Here is a 26,344-nt window from a genome sequence, read left to right as displayed (position 1 = left end):
AGACTCCGAGAAGGGAAGTCGTGGCTGGAGGCTGGACAGTTGGCAGGCTGGACTGAGACTGCAACCCGGGTCTTCTGGTTCCTGGTGTTGCCTTGCCCCGCCCCCTCCACACCCCTTCAGTTTTGCTCACACAATTTGGTAAGGATTTGGATTTTCTCAGCAGCTAATAATCATGCTTAGCTTCAAATCCTTTGAACTTGAATCTGATGTCACAGGAGTTTTTAGTGTTTCACAGCCTGGTACCCACATGTATTTTGTTTTCTGCCCTTTGTAGACTGTAGACATTTGGTCTGCTTTTCAGATTTTATTATTGTCAAAGGATCTGCAGCCAAACTTGACATCAGCAGATCAATTTCGGAGATTATAACTTTTTACTGGTGATTTCTGTAAAATAGGCCAAATACCATCTTGTCTACAGGAACTGCACTTTACTAGAAAACCACATACTGTAGAACAGATAGGTTTCCAAACATTTACATCTTGTTTATGTGTGTGCTCTTGCCCAGACATGTGCTTGCCCTACTTTTATGGACACATAAAAGCCAGCTAGTAAAATGCTCACTGGACTAGAACGTTTCTGACTCTGGCAAGGTCTCCTTTTTGATCCCACTTCTGAGAGAGATCCGGGCGGGAGCCTTTAGCAGGAAGCCAGGAGTGCAGGCTGAGATGCGGCAGGCGCCGCAGGCCTGTCGGGGGCTTTGGTTTAGGGAAGGGGCACTCTGTCCTGGTTGGACTGGCTCTGAGCACCCAGGCCGGGTCAGGCAGGGCCTGTCAGCTGCCTGTCCTAAGAAGGCTCACCGGGGTCCCCCAGGGTGGCACCAGGTCCTGTTTTGATGCTGTCTTGCTGTCACAAAGCCTGGCAAGAGACCACGGGCATGGAATTCCCATATACATGCTCCAGGACTCCTGGTGAAAACAGCATCGGAATTCCTTTAACTAGCCTCAGTATACGGAGCCATTGTGTTCAAGGAATTACATTTTCTATAAAATACAAGAGCAGTACTATACAGCTTGTGTCCAGGTGCCACTGGCTTGAAGAATTTATACAACTTCAGAACTCGCCTTCACACATCATCAGAGAAGTTTCTTGTGGATCTCGGTGTCACATGGGAGTCAGTGGCACAGGATGCTCCCTCCCTAGCAGGCCACCAGTGCTCTGGTCCATTAGCTGCCATCCCAGCCCAGGTGTCGGCAGCCCTGTCCCGCCAACTCTCACCTTCACTTCTGTGGCTGTTTTTCTCTCTGTTAGGCCCATCTCAAGTTATGTCTTTAAAGTAAAGAATGACATAAATAAATTCAAACCTCATTTAAAAATCACCCTGGCCGGGCTCGGTGGCTCAGCCTGTAATCCCGTGCTTTGGGAGGCTGAGTTGAGTGGATTGCCTGAGCCCGCGGGTTTGAGACCCACCTGGGCAACTTGGCGAGACCTCATTTTCCAATAAGTCAAAAAATTAGCTGGGTGTGGTAGCACGCGCCTGTAGTTCCAGCTACTTGGAAGACTGAGGCTGAAGGATCACCGGAGCCCAGCAGGTCGAGGCTGCGGTGGCCGGGAGCGGCCACTGCACTCCAGTCTGGGCGACAGAGTGAGACTCCAACTCAAAAAAAAAAAAAAACCCTAAAAACTAGAGAGAATAAGATATAATCTCTCACTCATTCTATAATGCATAAGCTAAATAATCTTTTCCATGAAGACAAGTCACTTGCTGATCAAACAGAAAGCAAACAATACAGTTGTCCTTTTACAGTGAATATACCATACCTGGCTTAATTTATTTTGGAGTCATTTAAAGCAGAATTAGATTTTTAGAAGCAAGAAGATAACCAGGAGCCCAATGGCCACATAGAGGCAGCTGTCATGAATGTGACATCAGCATGGCTTCCTCAGAGACCTCCAGACCAGCTCGAGTGGGGACAGGAAGGTGGTGTCCACCGGTGTCTGACTGACCCCTCTTCCCCAGGGCCGCCGGGGAGCGCTACCGCCGGGAGATGCTGGCCCATGGCGGGGGAAGGGAACCCATGCTCATGGTGGAAGGTAAGACCAGCTTTGCAGGCTGCATGTTGTGTGTGAGCAGCTGGGGTTCTGTTGGTACCATCTGTAATGAAGGCTGTTTGATATTTTCTCTGTATTTTTTTCCTCGAAAGAAACACTTTAGTTGTATATTTTGTTCTAAGCATCTATCAGTGCGTCCCAAATACATTAATTTTTAGTCACGGTGCTGGTACCAGGATAACATTGCAGGTCTGAGCTTTCAAAACATTATGAACACGCTAAAGAAAATTGTTAAATTAGTCATAAACTCAGAAAATTTGCCTTCAGATTTTAAAGGTCACGATGTTTTTTTATCCTAAGGAACTCATATCTTCTTTATTTCCTCTTCTGAAAGCTTAGCTACACATTTTCAAGAAGTTTCAAGGCATCAGGTTAGATTTTTTACCTGTTGCAAAATTAGAACCCAATTAAATCTTGTTTTGAAGTAACACAATGCTTGTCTTCTTATGTTGTTTTTTGAGTAATTATTTTATGGAAATATTTTTACTGAAAATGTAGCTGTCAGTGGCCATCATGACTTTCCGCGAATGTTCTCACGGATGCTTTTCGGAAGGTGTGAGTCTTACTGGACACCTTTCAGTATATTGGTAATTATATTTGCAGCTGAGCCTTCTGACTGTCTGAAAAGTTGCATTTGAGAACTAATTCTCCATAGCAGGGACATATTGTTTTCACCGTAGTTCACTGGATGGGTGCAGGCAGTGACGGAAGTGTCTCCTGGCCTGGGCCAACTGAATCCAGTGTTCAAGTCCTTCTGCATAACCCCAGACCCTCGCCTGATGAAAGACAGAATTCTGAATGTGAGAGGTGGGTTGGTGAAGGACATGTAGACAAAACCCCACTCTGGGAGCCTGACTCATGCCGTCAGCTTTTCCAGAGCGTCAGTCTAGGCCTGATCTGCCAAGCACCACAGCCAGTGTATAGAACAGTCAGCTACCAGGAACCCTGCAGTTGTGTGAGGCTGCGAGTGGACGGTGCCCAGAATTGTCCTCCTGTGGCACTCATGCCAAGGCCACCTCCATTTCCTTGTTGACCCTTATTGGCCCCCGTTGACCTTGGCCACATCTAGGAAGTGTCTTGAGCGATCTTTATGTCTTGGCTAGTAGAATCCTCTCAGTCGCCCTACGAGGCAGGAGTGGTCATGATCGCCGTTTGACAGACGACTAGACAAACAAGCCATGCCCATGGCAAGAGGCAGTGAGCAGAGGAGCCAGGAGTCGAGCCTGAGACGTCTGAAGCAGGACATCTAGCTAAGGCTCAGTTCGGAGCAGGCGCACATGAGAGTGGCTGGCACCCGTCATGGGCAGTGGCTGTGTCGGTTGTGGACTCCAATGTGGTATGTAGGGCGGTGTGGCCTGGCGTGTGCTGAGATGGGAGCGTGTCTTCACATGGTAGTTCCTGTGAGGGACAGTCTCCTGCTGGATCCTTCGTGAGGCTGGGCTTTCTATGCTGTCTATACATAAATATTGGCTTATATCTGATTCCATCCAGAGAAAAATTGTACATCCTTACTGTTCATCTTTTGGCTGGTGTATTTTTCTGCTCTGCTTCCTAGTGTGTCGTCATCACTTCCCTAAAAATTCTGTTCTTTATCAGAAACATTTTTGTGTTAAGAAACTTAATATTTTCTGCACTAAAATTCACACATTCTTGAGAGAAAAACAGGTTCGTAGTTCAGACCAGACACAGTAAGTTATTCTGATTCCAGTTAGCCCCAGCAATGGCACGACTCTGCTTTTACATCTTCACACATTTGGATCGGCAAAATGTTCACTTTCCTAATACTGAGAATGGGTGAAAATTTAAAACAATCTGCAGCTGATTGCCGCAAACTTTGGTCGGGAAGCGCAAGTGAAACGGTCTTTTCTAAGTTGTCACCTTTTCACAATACAGCTGAAAGTTGCAGACATATCCAGGATTTGCTTTGGACACCACTCTGACTAGCATTCTGCTTGTTGTATTTTTATTTGGATGCTAAAGAAAATATATATTGTGTATTATGTGTTCATTTATGTTGCATCAGTACATTACTGTCTCGCTATCACTAATAAGTTCACTTGATTCGCCTTTGACTTCGGAAATCTCATCAGCATATATTTCTTCATTTTTCAAAATTATGGCAAATTACTTTTAACACTGAAGTATGAAAGCCCTGAAATATCAAAAGATAAGTATACAACACTAACTGCAACAAAATAATGACCAACTTGCAATTTTTACCAACTACGTAAATCAGTAACAACATTGTACAGTCTGTACCAGATAATTATCTCAATTAACCTTCTCCTTGCCTGACTATTTATTTTCAAGCAAAATATAAAAGCACATACATATGACAGCATTGCAGCATTCAGAAACAGAATTTGCAAAGACATAAATTCATGGCAGCGGCAACCAGGAACAGAATTTGGAATGACGTAAATTCATGTCAGTGATTGTGAACGAGTTGATATTCTTCTTAGTGCTGTTCTGTGAGACTGCGTTTGTTCGCGTGCTGGGTCGCATGTCGCAGGTGAGCACAGGATCCACAAGGCAGCTGGCCTGCTGTCACTCTTGGCAGGACTTGGAAGCCAGGACCCGTGCGGCCCCTCTTTTTCTGGCAGCCAGCCAGCCTATGCCCGGCACAGCGTGTCTCAGGTGATGCTCATGGCTGATATGGAGGGCTAGCTAGGAACAACTGTGAAATACTGAGATCTGTGGCATAAAAACGTCTTCGATCTAGTTGGCCTCCTCTTCTGCGAGAACGTCGCTTTTTCTGGGTGCTGTGTGTGTTTTGTTAACTACTTACTGAATGAGCATAAACAATTAAGTAGCAGAAGGCAGGGTGGCGGCACGTGCTTCCCGGCGGGAGCACGGAGCCCCCATTGTCTGCCTCCCTGGTGTCCTCTCTACACTCTTCCGTTGGGCCGCTGCTTGGCCCCGCTTCTCTGCCCGCCGCAAGCAAGGATTCGGTCGGCCTGGGCAAGGATTTAGCCGGCCACCTCCGCTCGTGCTCCGTGGGGGCCTCCCTGGTGGAGCCGTGTGGCAGCAGTGGGGGTTTTTCTGAAGAGTCGGCATCTTCCTCCATCTGAAGGCAGCGTCGTGGGGTTCAGAGCAGAGAACAGTGGCCTTCGCGTGGTGACCTGGAACCGAATTTGCAGCATCTCGCTCGCTGCTCACTAGCTGTTAGTTACCTGGGAAAGTCGCTTTAGCTCCTGGGGGCTCAATGTGATGGGACTTCAACTCGCTCTTTCCAACCTGCTTGTCTGTCTCCGGAGGGGTGTGTGTGTGTGTGTGGGGGGGGGGGGCATGTGTGACAGGAGAAAGTCAGGGCATTGCAGAGTGACAGTGTGGCCTTGTCTGTTTCTGAACACACTCCTAGCTGACATTCAGATTTATGTTCGGAGCACAAGACTCAGTCATGCAATGCCCCACTAAACACGGTGTGCAGTACCCAACTGAAGCCGACGTTCCCATTTGCTGAGAATTCCGGGCCGAGTGCCACTCTCTTTGCTTTCAGCTGTCCTTGTGAAGGGTTTCTGCCTACCACACCTCACCCCCGCCACGGTGCTTGGCTTTTGTTAAGCATCACGTTTCTAAGTCGTGCGAGGACTTCAAGTTTTCTTAAAATAAACCGTGATGTGAGGGCATTTGCATTCATTTGACAATTTATAGACTATGTACTAGGATGTTTTCAAGTGTGCGCTGGTGAATATAATCCTAAGTTCAGTGTCCATCGCGTCACTGCAGAAAGCCTGTGCCTTCCTAAGTAGACGACACCCGTGGAGACCATGAGCGGCACGGAAGTCATGTTCTACTCCAGCAGGAAGCAGAATGGTTTCTTACCACAACAAGTGAAAGAGTGGAATTATCTAGACATTAGGGATAGAAACTGTGTTGTTTCAGTGGTTTGTGAGTGACAGGCGGATTAGGCAGGTTTGCACATTGTCCTTGGTAAACTGACTTGTTCTTTTATGTTTTATGGTACCCAGAATTCGTAGGTAAGTGGCCCTTGCTGAGCTTTTAGGTTCAGATTTTACTTATCATCTTCCAATAACCAGGAAGAAGAAATGTTGAAAACTGTCACGTGCTAGCTGCATTCTGCTGTGCCACCCCATTTAGCCCCTGTGACAGCAGTCATGCTGTTTCCATTTATGCAAGTGATGGAGCTGAGTCCAGGTTCAAGGTTCAGCCTGCAGTCCTGTCTTACCCCATCTTTCTTGGTGGATCCTTCAGTTCCAACTTGAAATCAACCAGGCCTCTGATGGGGGGAGAGTGGGCCACACGGGCTCTGGGCCCTGATGTCCCCTAGTGATCTCCAAGTCTCCTTGCAGAGGTCATGTCACTACCTCACCACAGTATCCCGTGGGCACTGGAGAGGCATGCCAGATGTTCACTGACCAGCAGTGAGACATTCCTGGACCCATCTGCCTGTGAGCTCCTGGAGACATGTGTGGCAAAGCTTTTGGCCCAGTCTACTCACGCATACTCACTCATAGCCACGGTGGCCCTGATAGAAGTTCTCCCCACAGCCTAGCAAGCGTGACATCCAGTGAGGCTTCACACATTCCTTGTGTGCTTACCTTTCAACCCTCTGCAGAGAATTTTGTGGGGAAAGGGAAAGGTTAAAGCCCAAGGTTTTAGCATCCCAAGAGGTTATTTGTAAATATTCAACAACCTTGTTTCTATGCTCCTTTCTGCATAGAAAGTCTTAGCTTTATTTTTACATCTGGGGCCAAAAGCAGCATGCAAGATACAAAGTAACAGCCTGACAGAGGTGCTCAAGACCAAACATCAGATAAGACATAAACTGCAGATCAATGAGTAATTCTTGGAAAACTGAAACTCCCTTTAGTATGTTTTTTCATGTTGCCAGACTGACTCATGGGACTAAAGTCTAGAAGCCCACGGGGCTTTACCTTAAGCCGATTAAAATCGTAATACCTTCCATTTCTGCAGCAATTCATAGTCTCCTAAACACACTCACTTTTGCCATAATTATCCTATGGCATCTCTTCTAGCCTGTTAACAGATTTTTTTGAAGAAACAAACCAGAGAATTATGGTTTATCCTCCTAGGAATCACCCCCAGACCCCAAGAAGATTGATGGAAACATTCTAAAGATATCTACTCCTTTCTTTAAAAGCCTCCTTGTCCCAGTGGTCCTGAGCACAGCCAGCTCCTGATGGTGGGTTTACACCATTGTCCAGTAGAAGGGACCAGAGCCCCTTGGAAAGATGGCTGACTCCTGGGCTGAGCCTGGCCAGGGCCCAGGACCACACGCAGGACCCTCAGGGCTGTGGCGGTCACTGGAAACAAGGAAGGACCGAGAAGCCAGCACAGAGGAGCCTGAGGAGACACGACAGCCTCATGTCATGTGGTCGCCCGGTGGGATCCAGGGAAGAACAGGATACTGAGTTTTCATCAGATTAAGGCAATCTGAGGAAAACCCTCCTGGAGTTAATGACGCCACGTTGACACTGGCCCATCGGTTATAAACGTCCCACGGGGGAACTGGTGGAGTGGAGGGCACACAGAGACTGGACTGTCGCAGTTTTTCAGTACATATAAAGCCATCCTAATACTAGAAAAACCTCCCTGGGAAGATTTCCGGTCATGCCACCTCCACCCATGGCTGGGGCAGGGAGGGCACAGGCACACGGTGAGGCGGGGGAGGGCCAAGTGGGCATCAGATCAGGCAGGGCATTGTAGGGGCTTTGGAGGGCTTTAGGCGTTTATTCTGAGGACCACGGTAAGCCACTTGGCCGCACCTTCGGGCAGGGCGGGCAAGGTCAGATTTTTGTTGGCGTGAAGGTGAATGGGCGGGATATCATGATTGGCCCACGAGCTCTCTGCTGTGGTAGCAGGAGAGAGGGTCACGGGGTCATGGCGACTGACAGCCGTGGGTCAGGGCAGGAGGCAGCACCAGCTGATGTGCACCTGTTGAGAGAACAGGACAGAGTGAGGCCCTGACGGAATTCAGCCTCCTGGGAGAATGTGCTGAGAAGCTTCTGGCCAAGGGAACTCCATTCCGGGGTGGCCACAGGGTCCCTGTATGGGAGGGGCTTGGGAAGCCCCTGCCCAGACAGCTTTGAGACTGACCGCCTGCCTTGCCACAAGGATGCACATTCCATCCTGGATGTGGCTCTCGCGACAGCCCCCAGAACATGAGGTCCACTTTGCAAGTCTGAGGTCCTGCGGACGCAGCATTATGGGTGACCAGCGCTGGTGCCTTTCTGTTCAATAGCCTCATTAACCTGCGGGGCTTCATGTGCCCAGCATGCGGCCTCATTGGGGGTGCTGTTTGCATAGTACCAACAGGACAACAGCAGGAGCAAGTACTGTCTGTTGGCAGAAGCGCAGGTGACAAGAGCGTGGGAGGTTGAGTGCGGTCACCGCCCGGCAACACCCGACTGGCCTTCCCTACTGTCAGGTGTGCACAGCCGCCTCTGCAGAAGGGCCTCTCACCTTGTCTCCTGGCGCTGGAGATCTGCAGAGCGGGACTGACTGTCATAGGTATGCAGTGGGCACTCCTCGCAGGCCCGGTTGGTCCCTGATGCTGGCACTGCACGGCGGGGCTGGCCCAGGTACCGGCCACGGCAGTGAAGACCCCTGCCTCTGGGTGCTGTCCCCAAGTACACTCTTGAGGATGTCTCTTGGCTTTTCATTGTTTTGACCAAGTGGGCTGTCCAGGGGAGGGAGAAGCATGAGCACGTGACTGGTCCCACCTGATCCGCAGTGCTGTGCCCCAGGCTGGAAGCTTTGCAGAAATGATGCCAGGATGTGCCTAGAAGACCCTCGCCTCGGCTTGGGATGAGAGGCCACCAGGGCGTGTGGCAACCTGAGTGACTCAGGGGGAAGCCCCTCACGTAGATCCATTGGATAGGGAAAGCTGAGACAACCGAAAGTCGCTCGCTGCCACGCAGGAGTGTGGGGGCTGCCCAGAGCCATGGCATGAAGGTCCTCATCTCCCACAGTCAGAGGCCCCCAGCCCATGCTCTGCTGTGTTCTCTTCCTTGGACGTGTTCACTTGCTGGCATAGTTTTGACACGTGTTACTTCAATGTTGACTGATGGTCTCTGCCCCTCCGCACAGGCTGAGCTCTCTGAGGGCATGGAAGCTCACTGCCAGGTTCACGGCTGCATCCATGGCCCCGATACGGGGCCTGGCACATAGACATTCAATGTTTGTTTAATGAATGAATACGTGAGTGTCAGAACGGGCCCAGAAGAGCAAATGTTTCTTGTGCCACAGAGAAGTGTGATTACTAGAATGGGAGAAGGCTTCTTGACTCTGGGAATTTTTTTTTAATCACATGAGTACTTCCAGATATGTTATGGGCCTAAATATTTTGGGGAAGTTCTTTAAAAGTGTGAAAGACAACATGTATCTAGCAAAGGTGCCCGGCTGCACATGTTCAGCACCTGCCATCCTCTTCCTGCCACCCACTCTTCCGCCTCTGCCATCGTGTCTGCTTAGATGCCGGGTGTCATCTTGCCCTGGCCTCCTGCCTGGCCTCTCCTCCCTGCACACATCAGGACCCTGTTGCTGGCTCAGGCAGGAGGAAACTGTGGATCCTCAGTGGACGTGTGGTGGGGCTCAGAGCGCCTCTTTTCCTTCGTTGCGGGGCTTTTCCCTTGAACGCCGCGTGGATGTGTTACGTGGAACGTAACCTGCGTTCTCCAGGGTAAGCTGGAGTGCGCCTTTCCCCGTGCAGTTCTGAAGATGCAAGACCACCCTGTTGACCTGATGAATCGACCCAGTGATTTAAAAACAGATGTCAAAACGGCGGATGCTTTCACCACTGTAGGGGGGCAGAGATGGGGTCTGCGGCGTGGTCTGAGAGGCGCTGGGTGATCCGGGACTCTAGCGCAGGGCATTGTTACATGAACCAAGTCAACCCCCGGGGCTTCATGAAAGCAAGGCTGACTCTAGGCAGGACCTGCCACAGACCAGGCTGCCCTTGATGCCTTCACCTTCGCCGTCTCGCCCCCTCGCCCCCTCCTGGCCTCCGTGCACTGGTCCTGGGGGCACTCGCTTTCACCCTGCACTGTCATAGCCCACGGCTGAGGCAACTAGAAGAACCCTGTGGGTTTTGGCATGTCAGCCCATGAGGCAGGTGAAGGCTTGTGTCGCTGCTAGAAGCTGCTGGGCATTCCACACAGTTCCTACGTGTTGGTGACAATGGCACGTGATGTTGATCGCGTCACACCAGGAAGCATTGGACTTCTGCTGAACTTGACCAGAGGCCTCAAGTATCCTTGGGGTTTTTCGTATTTGATCCTCATTTTCAGTGACAAATTCAAGCGACATAACCTTTGCTAGTGAAGATGATGAGAGTTTCCGGGAAGGTAGCCTCCCTACAGGTGGGATCTCAGCTTTGAGCCTCTGGGTCCCCCGTCAGCTCTGGGCTGCGCTATGTGTTCTAGGGACTCTTTGTGTCAGTCATGCTGGCGTCTCCCCACAAGGTGTGTGAGTGTTGACTGCAAAACACCTAGCTGGCAGGGACAGCAACTAGGAGACCCCACAGACAAGGCGGGTCGCTGCCCCCCACTGAGGGTCTTGCTGGGCTCTCGGGCCCCTCTTACTAAGCCCGGGGCCTCAGAAGCGCCTACCTGCTGAGTTCACATGTCATTCTGTTCTAGACAGCAAGCAAGGGACTCCTTCTGGGAAGACCAGGGACAGCAGCAGGGTGAAGTGGGCCACAGGCACAGGCAGCGCCTCGGACCCATCCACTGCTCACTCGGTGGGTGGCACCCTCCACTTCCCAGAGCCCTCACGGCTGAGTGGCTCCCACCCCTCAGCAGTCCCTGGCACAGCCCGCAGGCGGCCACGCATTCTGCCGGGAACTCTGCCTCCTCCCCTGGCCCCCCAGAATGGACTCGGCCACTCGCCTCTTCTCATAGTTCCTTTCCATCCCTGGTGACTTTGGGTGGGCTGAGCTAGTTTTTTGACAGTTTTCCCTAGGAGTAGTAAGCTTGTCATTTTCTACTTGCCATATAAACTTGATGAGTTTCCCTTCCATTTCGAGATAACTATCTGGAGTTTGACTTTGGGATCTGAGAGCTTTTGTTCCCCCCAAGTAAATATCTTCTGATAGATTCATTCCAAAAAAGTGTACCAGGATTCCATTTTAGATTATGTCAAATGCATACTACCTTCTAAAAGGAATGTAGATGACATTCTTTCAGTGCTCTGCTTACCTGATGGAAACAAAAAGTTTTTTAAAGATGGTCCTTACAGCCTGTGCTCTTAACATGTGCTCACAAATGCGTGCTGTCCGCGGTGGGCTCACAACAGGTTAGGACAGCAGGGATGCCTCCCCAGAGCTCTAGACTGAAATTTTCAGCTTTCTGTGTGACACCCTGAGGCATCGGGCTTCAGGGGCCAAGAAAACCAGGAGCCCTGAGTGTCTTGAGCAGGACCAATGCTGGAACCACGCAGGTGATTTCCGCTGAGAAGGTGTATCAGTGGAAGTTTAATAGCCACAGAGACCTAAAGTTCAGTTGAAAGGTTGAAACTGACATCTGCTAACCAACTCTTGTTGAAATGTTGCCAGAAAACACAGAAATGGGAAGATTCCTCTTGGTATAACTGGATGGTTCCTGAAAGATCACCTACAAGAGATCTCCCAGTGTTTACTTGAGTCTTTTCAACTATCTCTAAAAGAAACTTTTTCTGGCTGGGCTTGGTGGCTCAGCCTGTAATCCCAGCACTTTGGCAGGCTGAGGCAAGTGGATTGCTTGAGCTCGTAGGTTTGAGACCAGTCTAGGCAATTTGACCAGACCTCACCTCTACAATAAAATAAAAAAATTAGCCGGGCATGATAGTGCGCGCCTGTAGTTCTGGCTACTTGGAAGACTGAGGCGGAAGGATTGCTAGAACCCAGCAGGTCGATGCTGGGGTGGCCGTGAGTGTGCAACTGCACTCCAGCCTAGGTGACAGAGTAAGACTCCAACTCAAAAAAAGAAAAAAACTTTTTCCTTTTGACCATTATGTAACATTACTAATAGAGAAATTAGATTAAGGAATTATCATACCTAAGCCTGATTGTTGTAATATTTAATAGTTCTTACTTTTTTTTTTAGTTGGATTCTCCCTCTGTCACCCAGGCTGGAGTGCAGGAGCATGTTCACAGCAACCATAACCTCAATCTGCTGAGCTCAGGTAATCCTTCTGCCTCAGCCTTCCAAGTAGCTGGAACTACAGGTGTGTGCTACCACACTCAGCTAACTTTTTGATTTACTGTAGAGACAAGGTCTCGCCAAGTTGCCCAGGCTGTTCTCGAACCCCTGGGCTCAGGCAATCCTCTTACCTCCGCCTCCCAAAGTGTTGGGATTACAGGTGTGAGCCACCACGTTCAGCCTAATAGTTCACTTTTACATTAATTCTTTTATAAAATAACCCCTGCTTCATCTCAGTGTGCCCATCTCAGACACGGGAAAGTGTCATTGCATTCCTCCTCTGCCCATCCATGTTCCAGTGTGTCGGGCAACACCTGGCTTGTCCTCTGTCCCTACAGACTGAATGCAGGCGCGGTTGGATTAAGCTGTAGGCTCAGGAGACGGCCAGCCTCCACTTCCCCTCCCTTTGAGCCGTTTAAACAACCGAACTTGAAATAATTCCTCAATTCTGAAGTCACCCACGAACCAGCGAGGTTTCCACCTGGCTTGAGTCCTCCTCCTCACGAGTACCATTCCCACGAGGAGGGGGACAGTGTGACAGTGCCTCACGGCCCACGTGCTTCTTGTCACGACCGATGCCTGAGACTGACATCTGCCACCTCGGTCTTTCTGAGTTGAGTGAACAGGAGGGCGTGACCAGCCAGTCGCAGCCACAGCAGGAAGATAGCAGTCAGGACAGCCACCGCTAAGCATTGCTGAGGGTTTCTGGTGTGCCGGGCCCGGGGTGTGTATATGTCACTTGATTCTCCCATGGCCCAGGGGTACCGAGTGACCCACCTGCCTAGGGCAGAGCAGCAGGCGCAGAGGGGATGCATTCCAGGCACCTGACTTGTGATGTGGCCCGAGTCCTCTGATGCCTCTATCAGGCCACACAGGAGCTTCTGCTTTGGGGGTAGTTGCCTGCAGAGTCCACTGTGTCTGTCCCCTTGCACTTTCATACTTTTTGGCAACTAAGCTGCCTTGTCAAGAATGCACTGAGGCTCAGAGAAGAAGCTGTTGGATTCTCAGAGGGATATCCTGGGGACAGCTCCAAAGGTGCCTTGCCAACTGTCCATGGCACATCGATGACTTTGCAGATGGTGACACGACTCTGCAGCAGGGTAAAGTTTGCTGAGTGAATGTGTGACCACACACAGGCTCAACTCCTTGGCACACTTGCTGGCAGAAGCCTTCGCTCCTTGCCCGGCGTCATGGGAATAACTGAGGAAACCTGACTGGGGTCACAGTCACAGGGAAAAATTCTGGGATTGCGATGTCACTCCAGCAGTGGAGGCGAGCACAGCCCAGAGTCATATCCACGCAGACTGTGTCCTTAATCCTGGGCTTGTTTGCATACTGACCTAGCAGACCTCTGGAAAACTGAGTGCTTTCTGGAAGGAGGAGATGAAGCAGTGTGCCTGGCTCGCAGGGCCGGGCCCTGCCTTCTGTGAACATGCTGATGTCAAGAGCGTTTGCAAGTGCAGTATGTGGGCGTGCCTGTTTGGGGAAGGCTTGGGCTTCAAGAGGCAAGACGCTTTGTAACCCAGAAATGTAATTGCAAATGGAATTATTTACTCTGACACCAAAACCAGAGCAAATGGGTCAACAGGGCGCGTGTGGGCCGCGCTTGCTGGCGTGGACCCTCCAGCCCACATTCAGGGGCCCCACCTGACCGTGGAGACTGTGGGACAACCTCACCCATGTCATGGCAGATACCAGGCCCACCCGGGAGCAGAGGGCTGTTTCGGTTGAAAGAAGGGACGGACTTGTCCCTTGTGCCAAAACTGATGAGCCGGAGACTGAGGGAGGCTGTGGAATCAGCTTTAGAAACGGTGCATGGGCGCCACTTGCCTGCAACCAGGACAGCCTCACGGTGGGCCAGGAGCTGCACACTTGCCCGGGCCTGGGAGGGACATCTGGAGCGAGAACTCTGATCTTAGGAACTTCACTGAAGGTTCTTCCACCCACCAGGCCAGCCTCTGCGGCCACGGTTCTCAGTCAGCCCCAGTGGAGTTTGCCTCATATGGTTATTCCAGCAGAAAACGTAGCCCCCGGTGATTAAGATGAGTTTCTAGAACTGGTGGCGGTGCTGGAATGTGCAGGCCGCCCTCCCACTCCCTCCTAGGTCTGTGTAGGGAACCTGGCTTTCGGTACATTGTGGTTATTAAGTTGAATGATGGAGGAGGAATCATAGCACAGACAGCCACATGGCTGGGCAAGTCAGAGGCTCTGTCAGTACTTGGATCTCTTGTTTCTTGTTTTTGTTTTTTGAGTCAGAGTCTTGCTCTGTTGCCTAGGCTAGAGTGCAGTGCCACAATCATGGTTCACCACAGCCTCGACCTCCTAGGCTCAAATGATCCTTCCACCTCAGCCTCCTGAGCAGATGGGACTACAGGCGCACGCCACCACACCTGGCTAATATTTTTATCGGAAGTTCCCTACATATGAATGAGTTCCCTTCCAAGAGCGCATTTGTAAGTCCAATTTATTTGTAAGTCCAGCAAAGTCAGCTTCAGCACCTCACTAACACAATCGGCTATGCAGTACTGTACTGTAATTGGTTTATAATACTTTTCACACAAATAATACATAAAAAGCAAACACACAGACACAAAAGAAAACATGTTTAATTTTACAGTACAGTACCTTAAAGTCAGTAGTACGTACAGTATAACAGCTGGCACACGGGCTGGCATCAGGTCACATCTTTGAAAGTTCGCAACTTGAAGGTTCATATGTAGGGGACTTACTGTAGTTTTATTTTTGTAGAGATGAGGTCTTGCTGTGTTGCTCAGGCTGGTCTCAAATTTCTGGGCTCAAGCAATCCCCTGGTTTCAGCCTCCCAAAGTGCTAGGATTACAGATGTGAACCACCATGCCTGGCCACTCTTGCTTCTTTAAAAATTGTGATAAAGCATACATGCCATACAACTAATCATTTTGGCCTTTTTAAGCATGTGGTTCTGAGGCATCATGGTATTGCACTCTTGCAGTGCTGTGTGCCATCACCATGACCCCCATTCAGAACCTCCCATCATCCTAGCCACGACCTTTTGTCCCAGCCAGCAGCAAAGCGTTCGATTTTAGTTCCGTTTTTTGTTTGTTTTCTTTAGTAGATAAACAATTATCTAATAAAAAGCAGATGGCAGAAAGTGAAAAAAGTAGGATTGGCCATGATTCCTGAGCTGGGCAATCAGCCTGTGGTGGCGAGGTTTTTGATGGTCTCCTGGACACTTAATCACAGACCTGTGGTTTACAGTTCACCTTGTGCAGAATAAGCAGTCACGTCCTCCAACTTGTGAACTGGGAAATGGGCTGTCCTCACCTTGGAGCTGACTGCTGGGGTGAGCATTCTGCGTGTTGAACACTCCATGTTGCTCAATCCTTGTGACAGTTTAGCGACGTAGGTGACACTGTGCCAGTTCTCGAACTGCAAACACTCCACTCCAGCACTCTACCTTTACTCAGCTTGTCCCCAGCAGAAGCCAGGCTTGGAAGTGACTGGTCCAAGGTCCCTTCACCCGTTGGTTAACCCCGTAATCACGTGCCAAACCCTTGCTCTCATTCTCAGGATATACCGCCTTCTTCAGAACCACCAAAGGTTTGATTTTAAAAGGAGAGAGTTTATTTTTTCTCTCTGTTGCTCCTTGGTACCCCTTCAAAGGAAAACTGTTGTGTAGTGAGGAGAATTGGACTGAGACGTTAAGTTACAAAATGCTGGGTGGGACCAGATCATACTCTGTTCAGCCCAAAACTCCAACCCGCATGGTACTCATGAGGCATGAGGCTGCTTCCGGAGCCACGGGGCGGGGGGGGAGGTTTACTCTGCTTGCTCCCAAAGCCCCCTCCCCCATGGTTGTCCCACAGAGTTCCCAGGGCGTTTCCTTTTGGGGCCTGGGGTTCTTCCTGGTCCCCCAGCGTATCCCATGAATAAGTGATGCCTTGAACGGAAGCCTGTCGAAGGGACCTTAGTTAATGCATTGAAGGCAACTCCCATGCCGTGGCCGAAATGTGGCTCACATTCAGCTCTGGTTCGAAGGAACGGACCTGCTCTCTGTCTTGCCATGTTGGCCTGGGAACGCTGGCCACTCCCGATCAGATCAGGGCTCCATCTGCCTGACCCCAAAGACGCGGCACTCAGGCTTCCTCTTCCCCAGGTGGCTGTGGACACCCAAGCCATGACCTTCTCTTGCACCTTGGAAACCCACACGCAAGGGTGTTTACTTCCCCGTCTACCAGGAAAGCACCGGTCTCAGGAGAACCCACGGATACCAAGACAGTCCCTCTGCTCTTCTGTCTCCTCATACCCTGTCACATCCTGGCCAGGCTTGGTAGCAGTGAGACACTCTCCTCCCCTCTGTGGCCAGAAGTACCCCCTGCTTTTTCAGTGAATTTTGGGAGCATAAATCAGGCATTGACATTGCTCGTGTATCACCGGGCTTCATGAATCGGAGAAGTCACTTAAATGGAAAAAATACCTGCTTCTCATGCAAACCCTAGGTCCAGAGTTGTTCTTTGATCAAACAAAAAGATCGATGTTCCCCAGACACCATTAAATTCCCTTTTGTTACTTGTGGTCTGATTTTTTACCAACTGGAAATCCTCTAGGAATAAACAGAACCAATTCTGACTTGCCAAAGCAGAAAAGACATTTTGGGGGAACAATAAGGAGGCGGCCACAGAATCCCAGGGAGAATCCAGAGCAGGCCTGGGAAGAGGACCGAGGGTCCAGGTGGGACGGCGTGCTCAGCGGAGGGTCCAGGAGCGGCAGTGTGTTCAGCCAAGGGTCTGGCAGGATGGCGCGTTCTGCTGAGGGTCCAGGTGGGATGGTGTGTTCAGCGGAGGGTCCAGGCAGTGCGGTGTGCTCAGTGGAGGGTCTAGGCAGGACAGCATGCTCAGCAGAGGGTCCAGGTGGGATGGCGTGCTCAGCTGAGTGTCCAGGCAGCAGGGCGGCATGCTTTTCAGGGACCAGTGCCGGGATGGCCAGCTCTGGGCACTGCCGACCTCTTCATCCTGCCCAAGACTTCAGGTCCCAGAAGACACATCTGGCCACCCTCTCTGGGCTGGGAAAGGCCGGGAGAGCTTTGCCAAAGAATCCATCAGGGTGCGTTCCTGGCCCACCACAGGGTGTCCTCCTGGGCGCTGTGAACACTGGGAGTCTGGACACGTTTTTGTGGTGGGGGCTGACCGTGCCTGGGATGATGGCTCCATAGACACTGCCGGTAGCACCCTCATCAGAGACCACGACTCTAACGCACCCTCAGCTCGCTCGGCAGGGGATGTGGGTGCCGGGTGCAGAAACAAGTAGCCCCCGTCTTTCCTGCGGCTCCGGCTGGCCTGTGCCTGACTGTCACTGCCAGTCATGGGCTGAGCCCACCTGCGTCTCCCTCCCAGAAAGACCCCCTCCCATGCTCTCACCAGACGTGAACAACTGTGTGTTTTCAAGGCATTCTCCCAGCTGCTGAACTTCTTGAGGCCACAGTTGTGCCTGTCTCCTCCCTGTGTGCCTGCCATGTCCAGCCTAGAGGACTTGGCCCCAGGCACTCAGCAAACTGCACTTTTGAGAAATGTGCCAACTTCTTGTCTGAACGACACAGGGCGTGCATGTTCCTGCTTGCTACTGAATTGTAAAGTGTGGCTTGCAGGTAGGGGCGTGCGCTCAGAGCCTGCAAGGCAGAAGAGGTCCAGGGCTACAGGGAGGCTGGACCCAAGCAGGCCCACCTCGCTGCTAGGAATCCCCTGTGAAGACCCCACTTTCGCAGCCAATGGCAGTGCCCTGCTGACTTCCGGCTTTTTCCTGGAGAAGTAACCCCCTGCCCCGTGCCGGCTCTGGAATACCCGGGACCAAGGTTGACTGTAGTTCTCAGGATCAGAACAGTCGGAACGTTGTGTGACAGAAGCGTCTTGGCCGTGACTCTGATCTTTCCTCGTAGGAGAGTCAGTAACTGACCAGCACTGTTCTCTGGGGTGTTCCTAGTGACCCAAACACACCCACTTTTTGATTTTTTAAATAAAAATACTGTTCTTGCCTCTGAACGGTGCCTCCCACCGTTTCGAGCAGTCCAGAGTCACAAGCTTGCACACATTCCCCACTCACGACACGCCCCTTCGGGCCTCCTCCCTGTCCCAATCCTTGGCCGTTTTCACGCCAAGGCACGTGGTCACACTGGGTGCTTTCCCCAGCTGTGTCCACGCTCTGGGGGCTGGGCAGTCATTCCTGAGCAATGTCCCAAGCAGAGTCAAATTTTGCATGATACAGTGATTCTCCTTCACCTAAGGCACACACATTTTCCAGTTTAAACAAAAAATCTTATGCTTCTTTCTTGCCCAGTATTTTCCAAGTCGCAATTGCCGCTTGAGGGGAGCCACATCACTTCCAGGGCTAAAGGCGTCTGGGGCCCAACTGGGCAGCGGTTCTTGTACAGGACATTCAGCAGAATTGTCACGTGCTTGGAGACACACACATCGCTGGGCCCCCTGCTTCCAAGTCAGGAGAGCTGGGGGTAGGGATCTGGAACCCACAGCCCCACCAGGTTCCCAGGTGACACGCCAGTGGTGTTGGTCTACACTCGAGACCCGCACAATCATACTTTCTGCAAGACAGTCTCAGTCATGTTTATCTGCAGCATCTTCCTAATAGATACCAAGTGATTTTCTTTGGCCTGCCTTAAATTCTCATTAGGCACTCAGGCACAGATAGAGAGAATGAATGAATGAATGAATGAATGAAAGAAAAAACTCTCGCAAAGGTTCTACTAATAGCTACTTCATTCTTTCTTCTTGTCTTTCATTAGACTCTGACCAGCCTTGGCCATAGTTTGTTTTCTTGGGTACTCTTAGTTGGTGTCAAGCAATGTAGAAATAGACTCAGAGGAGATGAAACTATCCACTTTTCTTCTGAGACTTAAAATAATTATAATGCCTTTTAATTGCCCTGCTAATCCCCCGTGTTCAAGAAATTAAATGGTACATGAACCATCTCACCCCAGGGGCTTAGTAGAGGGAGCCAGCACCAGATTCCATTTTGCAGGGTTGGCTTGAAGGCAGGCGCCGTTGCCAGACGGTTGTTTTCGATCATGTTTTCCAGTGATGACATTGTACATCATTCAAGGAGTGAAAGAGTGAGGCCATGAGTGTGTCGATTTCTAAATGGGAGTCTGCTTAGTGTGTGCATTTATTATGGATTGCAAAATAGGGTGTGGGCTTGCAGTTTGGTTCGCGTGTTGACCTCGCCTGGAACTGACGGGACCGCTCCTTGGAAGCTTGGAAACGTGCACAGTTGGGAGTCCCTTAAACACGCAGGGGCTTCCGTCTGAGGGGTTCCACAGGTGCTTGGAGGCCACCCAGGAAGCACCCCAAGCTCAGAGCCCTAGGGCACTTTCCTCTCAGCTTCATGTGGGTCACGACAAGACCTCAGCAGCATCCAAGCACCGCGAGCACCATGCCTCCTGGGGAGAGGCTCGTGGTTGTAATGTGAGGGCCCGTCCTGGTCACACGAGTGTCCCAGTCGCGGCAGCACCAGCCCACATCCCCGTCAGCCCAAGCCAGTGTCCTCTGTCATCCACTTCCAGCTGTTCTCTGGGGTGTTCCTAGTGACCCAAATACACCCCATTTTTTAATTTTTAAAATAAATATATGGTTCTTGCCTCTGAACGGGGCCTCCCACCCGGGAGACGTTTTGAGCAGTCCAGAGCTACAAGCCTGCACACAACTGCCCGCTCACGCCACGGCCCGTCAGGCCTCCTCCCTGTCTCGATCCTTGGCCGTTTTCACACCGAGGCCACATGGTCACAAGTCGCAGTGTGGCTGCTTGTTACGGGTGCTCCACAGAACAGAAGCTGAGTCACCGGGACCCAGTGGACACTTGGCTGTGTCTCAGGGCAGTAAGACGGCCGTTCATAGGTGGGTGTGTCTGCTCACCAGTGGCATCAGGAGGCAAGGAGACCTTTTTCTCAGGATGTTGCCACACATTTAGGCTTACTACATCAAAGATGCTGATATTTAAATATAGGCCTTTTTGAATGTATGTGACTTGACAGAATTTTAGACATGAGGCTTTTAGAGCATAGGCTCTGGAGCCAGACTGCCAGAGCTTAAAAAAACACCCAAGAGTTGTGTGACCTCCTTTGCCTCCACCAGGTCCCCTGCGGATGTGCTTTCAGGGGCACCCAGGTCAGTGCTCCCAAAGTGCCAGGCCCACAGCAAATGCTGAGTGAGTAGTGGTCGCCCCTGTGGGCAGCGTGGCAGCAGCCCCTCCGTGAGCCCATCTGGCTGGCTGTCATGGGTCAGGACCCCCTGTGTGCTGCCTTTGTTTCCAGCTCTGTCGACAGTCACTTGGGAGAACAACACCCGTGTATTCTGGAGCCCACGGCATCAGGAGTCGAAATCTTGCTGATTTCATGATCGTGTCAGCCAGGCCTGCGAGAATTACCCTCACGCTTCAGGGCTGTGATTCATTTCACTGGAGCAGAGCCGTCGGAGCGAGGTGTCCTGGCTTGCACTGATGTTTATCAGCCCATCTGCCTCTCAGGTTTAAAATGAGGAGAAGTGGAAATTGAATTCACTTCCTTAACTGCCAGTTGAGCATCCTCTGTCCCTCTCGGGAGGACAAGTGGGTGGACGCCCACAACCCGCTTCCCCTTCACGAGCTCTCGTGGGCCACGTGTACTCCGATGTGGTCTGCCTGATGTTGCAAGAGACTTTCTTCTTTTTAGTTGTAAAGTTTCTGCCTGGCTGGGTCCTTTTGGTAAGACCCATCCGCTCCCCCGGGTGTAGTGATTTCCATAGTGACTGTGTCTGTCCACTCTACCCACTTAGGGAGTCAACAGCCCCACACTGCTTCCCAGGGCACCAGCCAGGCAGCACTTTCCAGACTGGAGGGCAGAGGGGACATCTTTGTCAGCTTCAAAAAAGAAAAACCAAAGCTGTCTTGGCGTTTTTTGACTGTATCCATATACAAAAACTGACTTCAGTTCTTATTCGTAGAGCCACCCAGAACGTGGGTTTTGTTGTAATTCTCTCTGTAGGGTTTAGCTTGTGTTGACATGCAGAATGTCTAAATCCAATTGCAGCGAGGACACCGGGACATTCCCCAGAGGATGCTACCTAGAAACTGCTTCTCTCCTTTTTGAACCTTTGCCTTCAGCAGTCACGTGGCATACAAAGTCACATTTTGCTCCAGCCACGTTTCTTGAGAAAAGCCTGTTCTTCTCTGAGATGAAGGACCGTGTGTGGTGGGGGCTGGAGGAGGACCCGTGCTGGTTAGGCCTCTCTGGAGAGGAGAGCTGGATCCCACCTGCACCTGCAGGCTGCTGAGCTGATGGAACCACCTGAGGGAGCTGGATGGCCACACACCCTGAATAGCTTGGCTCTGAACCCATGGCTTTACCACCTGTCACTTCCGGTCACTTAATTACAGTCGACCAGCCAGGTAATTATAGAATGTTCCAAGTATGTAAAGGAAGAAAATGGTGCGACAGGTTAGCACGCTTGGGTTGCAAACCACGTTTCTGGATATCTCAGGAAGTCTGACACAGAGGAAGTGCATGACACCAGGTAATAGACCATGTCCATGGAAGCATGGCAGTCAGAACCTCCTGCTGGAAGAAGATACAGCATATGCTGCAGCTTCAGCCCCTGCCAGAGAACCTCCCGTTTCTCTCCTTCATGGTACAGTGGGACCAGAGACCAGACCTGCATTCATCCCTGTGGATTATTTTACTGTTAAAAAGAAATGTAGCTGGGCTCGGTGGCTCAGCCTGTAATCCATGCCTTTGGGAGGCTGAGGTGAGTGGATGGCCTGAGCCCGTGGGTTCGAGACCCGCCTGGGCGGCGAGATCTCATCTCTACAATAAATCAAAAAATCAGCCGGGCGTGGCAGTGCATGCCTGTAATTCCAGCTACTCGGAAGACTGAAGCGGAAGGATCGCCGGAGCCCAGCGGGTCGAGGCTGCGGTGGCCGGGCGCGGCCACTGCACTCCAGTCTGGGCGACAGAGTGAGACTCCAACTTAAAAAAAAAAAAAAAAATGTGTGTTGTGAACCTTAGTCATTCTCTCCTGGTAGCCGTGCCTTCTTTTCTAGATAGTTCCTAAGTTGGGGCTCAGAGTTGAAAGATAAAAACCTTCTGGCCATCACAGCCTCAACCTGCTGGGCTCAGGCAAGCCATCTGCCTCAGCCTTCCAAGTAACTGGAACCACAGGCACACACCACCATGCCCGGCTAATTTGTGTGATTTATTGTAGAAATGAGGTCTCACTAAGTTTCCCAGGCTGGTCTTGAACCCCTGGGCTCGGGCAATCCTCTCGCCTCGGCCTCCCAAAGTGCTGGTATTACAGGCTGAGCCACCATGCCCAGCTATGTCTGTGCTTTTCTTATGCTGTACCCTCCCCACAAAATACCCACTTTTAAGTGTCTACTCAGATGCCCTCTCTCCACAAAATCTTCTGAGTCTTCTTCTCCTGGTCTTCTGCACTTGTATGCTGTTAGCACCCACAATTTACTTTTTCCCAATATTTCAAGTTAAAAATCCTTAAGCACTCAGAAAAAGGTGAAAGGAGAATGTGGTCAGTACCCTCTGACCTGCCATTTGATTTGTGTTTTGCTGTTTACATCTGCCTGGCCTTCCGCCTGCCTGTCAGTCCCTCATATAATTCATGCTTTCCAGGAAGCAGACATCAGTACCCGTACCCCCAGATGCTTCTACATGCATGGTATGAATTAGAGTTCAATACACTTACTTTTTAGGTAACAGTTTTATGCAGTGAAATGCACAAGCCTTAAGTGTCCGATGCATCTGAACACGTGTGCACACCTCTGGAGCTCCAATCAGCATCCAGATGTGGAGCATGACCACCCCAAGTCCCTCATGCCATTTCTCCGCTGCCACGATTCTCATCTTCTCTCCGCTTAGATGAGTTTGGCCCATTTTTTACCTTCATATAAATGAAATCAAACAGGACATGCTCCTTCATGCAAGGCTTCTTCTAGGCAGTGGATGTTTCTGAGACCCATCTGTGTGGTTGAGTTACAAGGAGTTTGTTCCCTTTTGTTGCTGAGTAATATTCCATTGTGTGAACCTGTCCTGGTGTGTTTATTCATGTCCTGTTGATGGAAATGTGGGTTTTTTTCAGTTTGCAGAAGTCTTTCCTTTACCAACGTGTGCTTCCATTTCTCTTAAGTAAATACCAGGAGTGAAGTTGCCTAGACCTTCTCCAAAGTGGTTGTGTCTTCCCTTTCACCCCTAGTGCAGAACAGTGAAGGATGCCCACAGCCTTGCCAACACTTAGTGGTGTTAGCCTTTTCAGTTTAGCCATTCTGGTGGGAGTGTAATGGTGTCTCACTGTGGGTTGGTTTTCATTTCCTGATTACTGGTGATTTTCAGTGTCTTCTCAGTGCCTATCAGTTGTGCTAATCATTTGGATAGCTTCCTCTGGGAAAGGTCCAGAAGGTTGAATTTTGCCCATTTACAATTAAAAAAACTTTTCAGTGGTCTGAAAGAGGTTTTTATCTATTCTGAATACTAGTCCTGTGTGAGATACATGTTTTGTATTTCTCCCACTCTGTCACTGTTTATTTAGTGTCTTAATGACTTCTTTTAAAGAGTGGACTTTGATTTTGATGAAATCTAAATATGATTTTTTTCTTTTATGATTACTGCTTGCTGTGACCTAAGAAACTTTGCCTACTTCAAAGTCACAAAGTTACTCTGAGGGTGTTTAAAGACAATAACTTTAACTTTTCCAACGAGATCTGCGATCATCTGAAATTAATTTCTAGCACAGTATGAGGCAGAGGTCAAGGTTAGCTTTTCCCTGCGTGGACGTTCGGTTCCACCTCCGAGTGTCTTTCCCACCCCCCGCACTATGACTCAGCTTGCCCATCTCGTAGGCCATGACCTGCCTGTTCCTCTGTAAGTGGCAGCTGCTCAATTCGGGTTCACTGAATTGCATTAAAGATGCAGAGGACAGTAGAGGATTCTGGCCATTTTTCCGTGCCTCCGTGTCGAAAGTAGTTTTACGGATTCATCCCCCCAATGCCGGTGTGTCAGCCTGGTTATCCCTTGAATTCACCTTTTCTGCCAAGAATAAAGGTCGAAGCAATGAAGTTGATGGCTTCATCTTTGGCTTGGAGTGAGGAAGAGAGATGCGTGTATCTTCTATTGAATTCTGAACATGTGCTGGTCACGGGACCTCATTTCTTTCTACCACAGCTTTGTTTTTTTCTTTGTAGCTGCCTTGAATATTAGATGAGACACTCAAACACGAAAGATCAGGGACTTCTGCATCACATGACAAATAAGTTGCAAAGCCAGGAGTTCTCTAGGACGGGGAATTGGTAGGAAAGCCATCACTTGAGTGTGATGGAAGATTTTTATAAAAGAATTAAGCGATGAATTTTCAAGTGTATGGTACTTAATAAAACTTGATAAGCAACTAAACTTACTAAAATCTGAATCACCCCAGTCCAAGAACCTGAAAAATTCAGTCTTCTATAATCACTCTAAGTGTATAGTAATATAAAAATACAGAAATGAAAACCCTTGGGAAATATACTTGGGCCTAAATCGCTGAGTATTGATTAGATAATAAAATACATTAAAATCATGAACAGCTACAGGGCCCACACATTGCCGTGACTTTATACAACATCCCAGTAGTCAGCCATGGCATCTGCCTCTTATTTCAGAATGCCAGCATGTCCCCAGTGTAGACGTGACCTGTGTCTCTGTCCCTCCCTGTTGTCCCCTGGTGTGTGTGGGGCTGACTGTCCCTGTATTTGCAGGCATGCTTCAGAGGTGTCCTTCTGTGGATGACTTTGTGAGCGCCCTCGTTTCTGACTTGGATCTGGACTTTGAGACTTTCCTCATGGATTCCGAATGACAGAACATCCTGCGGCTTTGACACCAAGCCTGACGGCTGGGGAGCCTCGTTTGCTTTCAGTGTTCACTTCTGTAATAACTTCTGAGAAACTTGAAACTCTGGGAACTTGGAATAAACAATTTGTCTTAATCATGCTGCCTCTTTCCCTGTGTAGCACATTTTTCAACGCATGGAGCATCTCTTAGTGAACTGGTAAGAATGACACTTCCCCGTGGAGCTGTTAAACACGGGGACTGGCATTTCCTTGGTTGGTGTGACCCTCTCTCCAGGTCAGCTTCCCCTAAACTAGATACTTAATTAAAAGCAAAGTTATTTTAGTATAAAACACAGTTTGAAGCAGTCTTGAGAAAGATGACACGTAGTTATTTTAAGAACGATGACCATTTCTTTAAGACCACTGTGTGAGGCTTAGAAGATGCAATTAAAGTGGTCGGTTATGGCAACCAGGAAACCCGGCGTGGCTTCCAAAGCATTTGGTGTATGTGTGTGTGTGTGTGTGTGTGTGTGTGTGTGTGTGTGTGTGTGTGTGTGTCTGTGTGTACGTGTGTAACTCACACTCTCTGGCCTGACTTCAGAGGTGGACATAGGAAGTGTGTGTGCAATGAACAGCTGATGTGCCGACGTCGAGCAACCGGTGGCAAAGGACACTGGGGCTTACATTGTGTCTGGTTTCACCACGCTGTTCTACGTGACTGCAGACTGTGTTGTCTTTTGTTAACTTCAGGGAAGAAATTGTTTAATGGGTTTTCCCCATCATTAACGTCAAGAATTTAATTCTAGATTTCCAGTTTTAAAAGGTACCTGCTAACAGCCCCTTCCTGCTTCTCACGAAGTGGCCAGTGACAAAGCAAAAGGGAACATTCAGAGTCCCCAGCCTGGGACATACATTCACCCATTCGCAGAATCTGGAGGAATTTCCACAGGCTCAGAGATCTGACCAGACAGAGAAATGCCATCGTGACCAGCCTGTGCTGGGTGCCCCAGCCGTGAGGGAGCCGACCTTCCTTCTCCCCACCCCGCTCATTCACACTTACAAACCCACATTTGTAGCACCCATAATGCAGGGCGGTGGCCACCCTGGAGGCGGGGCTCTTACGTGGGGTGGGGTGTCGTTCCTGCCTCCTCCCATGCCCCCCCCCACTGGAGTCCCTCTACCCGTGAACATCTGCAAACTGCAGCTGCCTGTACACACAGCAGAGTTGAGCATGGAGGCAGGTGGGGTGAGGTTGGTGCCACCTGTGCCTGGGGGGGGGGGGTCTAGCTGTTCCTATGTC

At 50.2% G+C, this 26,344-nt stretch overlaps 1 protein-coding gene across 2 annotated transcripts in view; it reads left to right on the top strand.

Annotated features, from left to right (window-relative positions):
- The window catches only part of MIPEP (mitochondrial intermediate peptidase), a 119,567-nt gene extending 94,367 nt beyond the window's left edge, over positions 1 to 25,200 (top strand). Inside the window, exons 17-18 of one of the 2 annotated variants that reach the window (XM_008060024.2) lie at positions 1,959 to 2,032; positions 24,973 to 25,200. In XM_008060024.2, the coding sequence (XP_008058215.1) occupies positions 1,959 to 2,032; positions 24,973 to 25,070 (172 nt within the window). In that variant the 3' untranslated portion in view covers positions 25,071 to 25,200. The remainder of the gene's footprint in view (positions 1 to 1,958; positions 2,033 to 24,972) is intronic. The other variant, XM_008060023.2, reaches the window with a different exon arrangement.
- Positions 25,201 to 26,344: the final 1,144 nt, after the last annotated feature.

The sequence above is a fragment of the Carlito syrichta genome, unplaced genomic scaffold, assembly GCF_000164805.1.
Source record: "Carlito syrichta isolate Samal-C Ts95f unplaced genomic scaffold, Tarsius_syrichta-2.0.1 Scaffold304477, whole genome shotgun sequence".
In the NCBI taxonomy this organism is placed as follows: Eukaryota; Metazoa; Chordata; class Mammalia; order Primates; family Tarsiidae; genus Carlito; species Carlito syrichta.
This window is presented reverse-complemented; position numbering and strand designations above follow the sequence as displayed.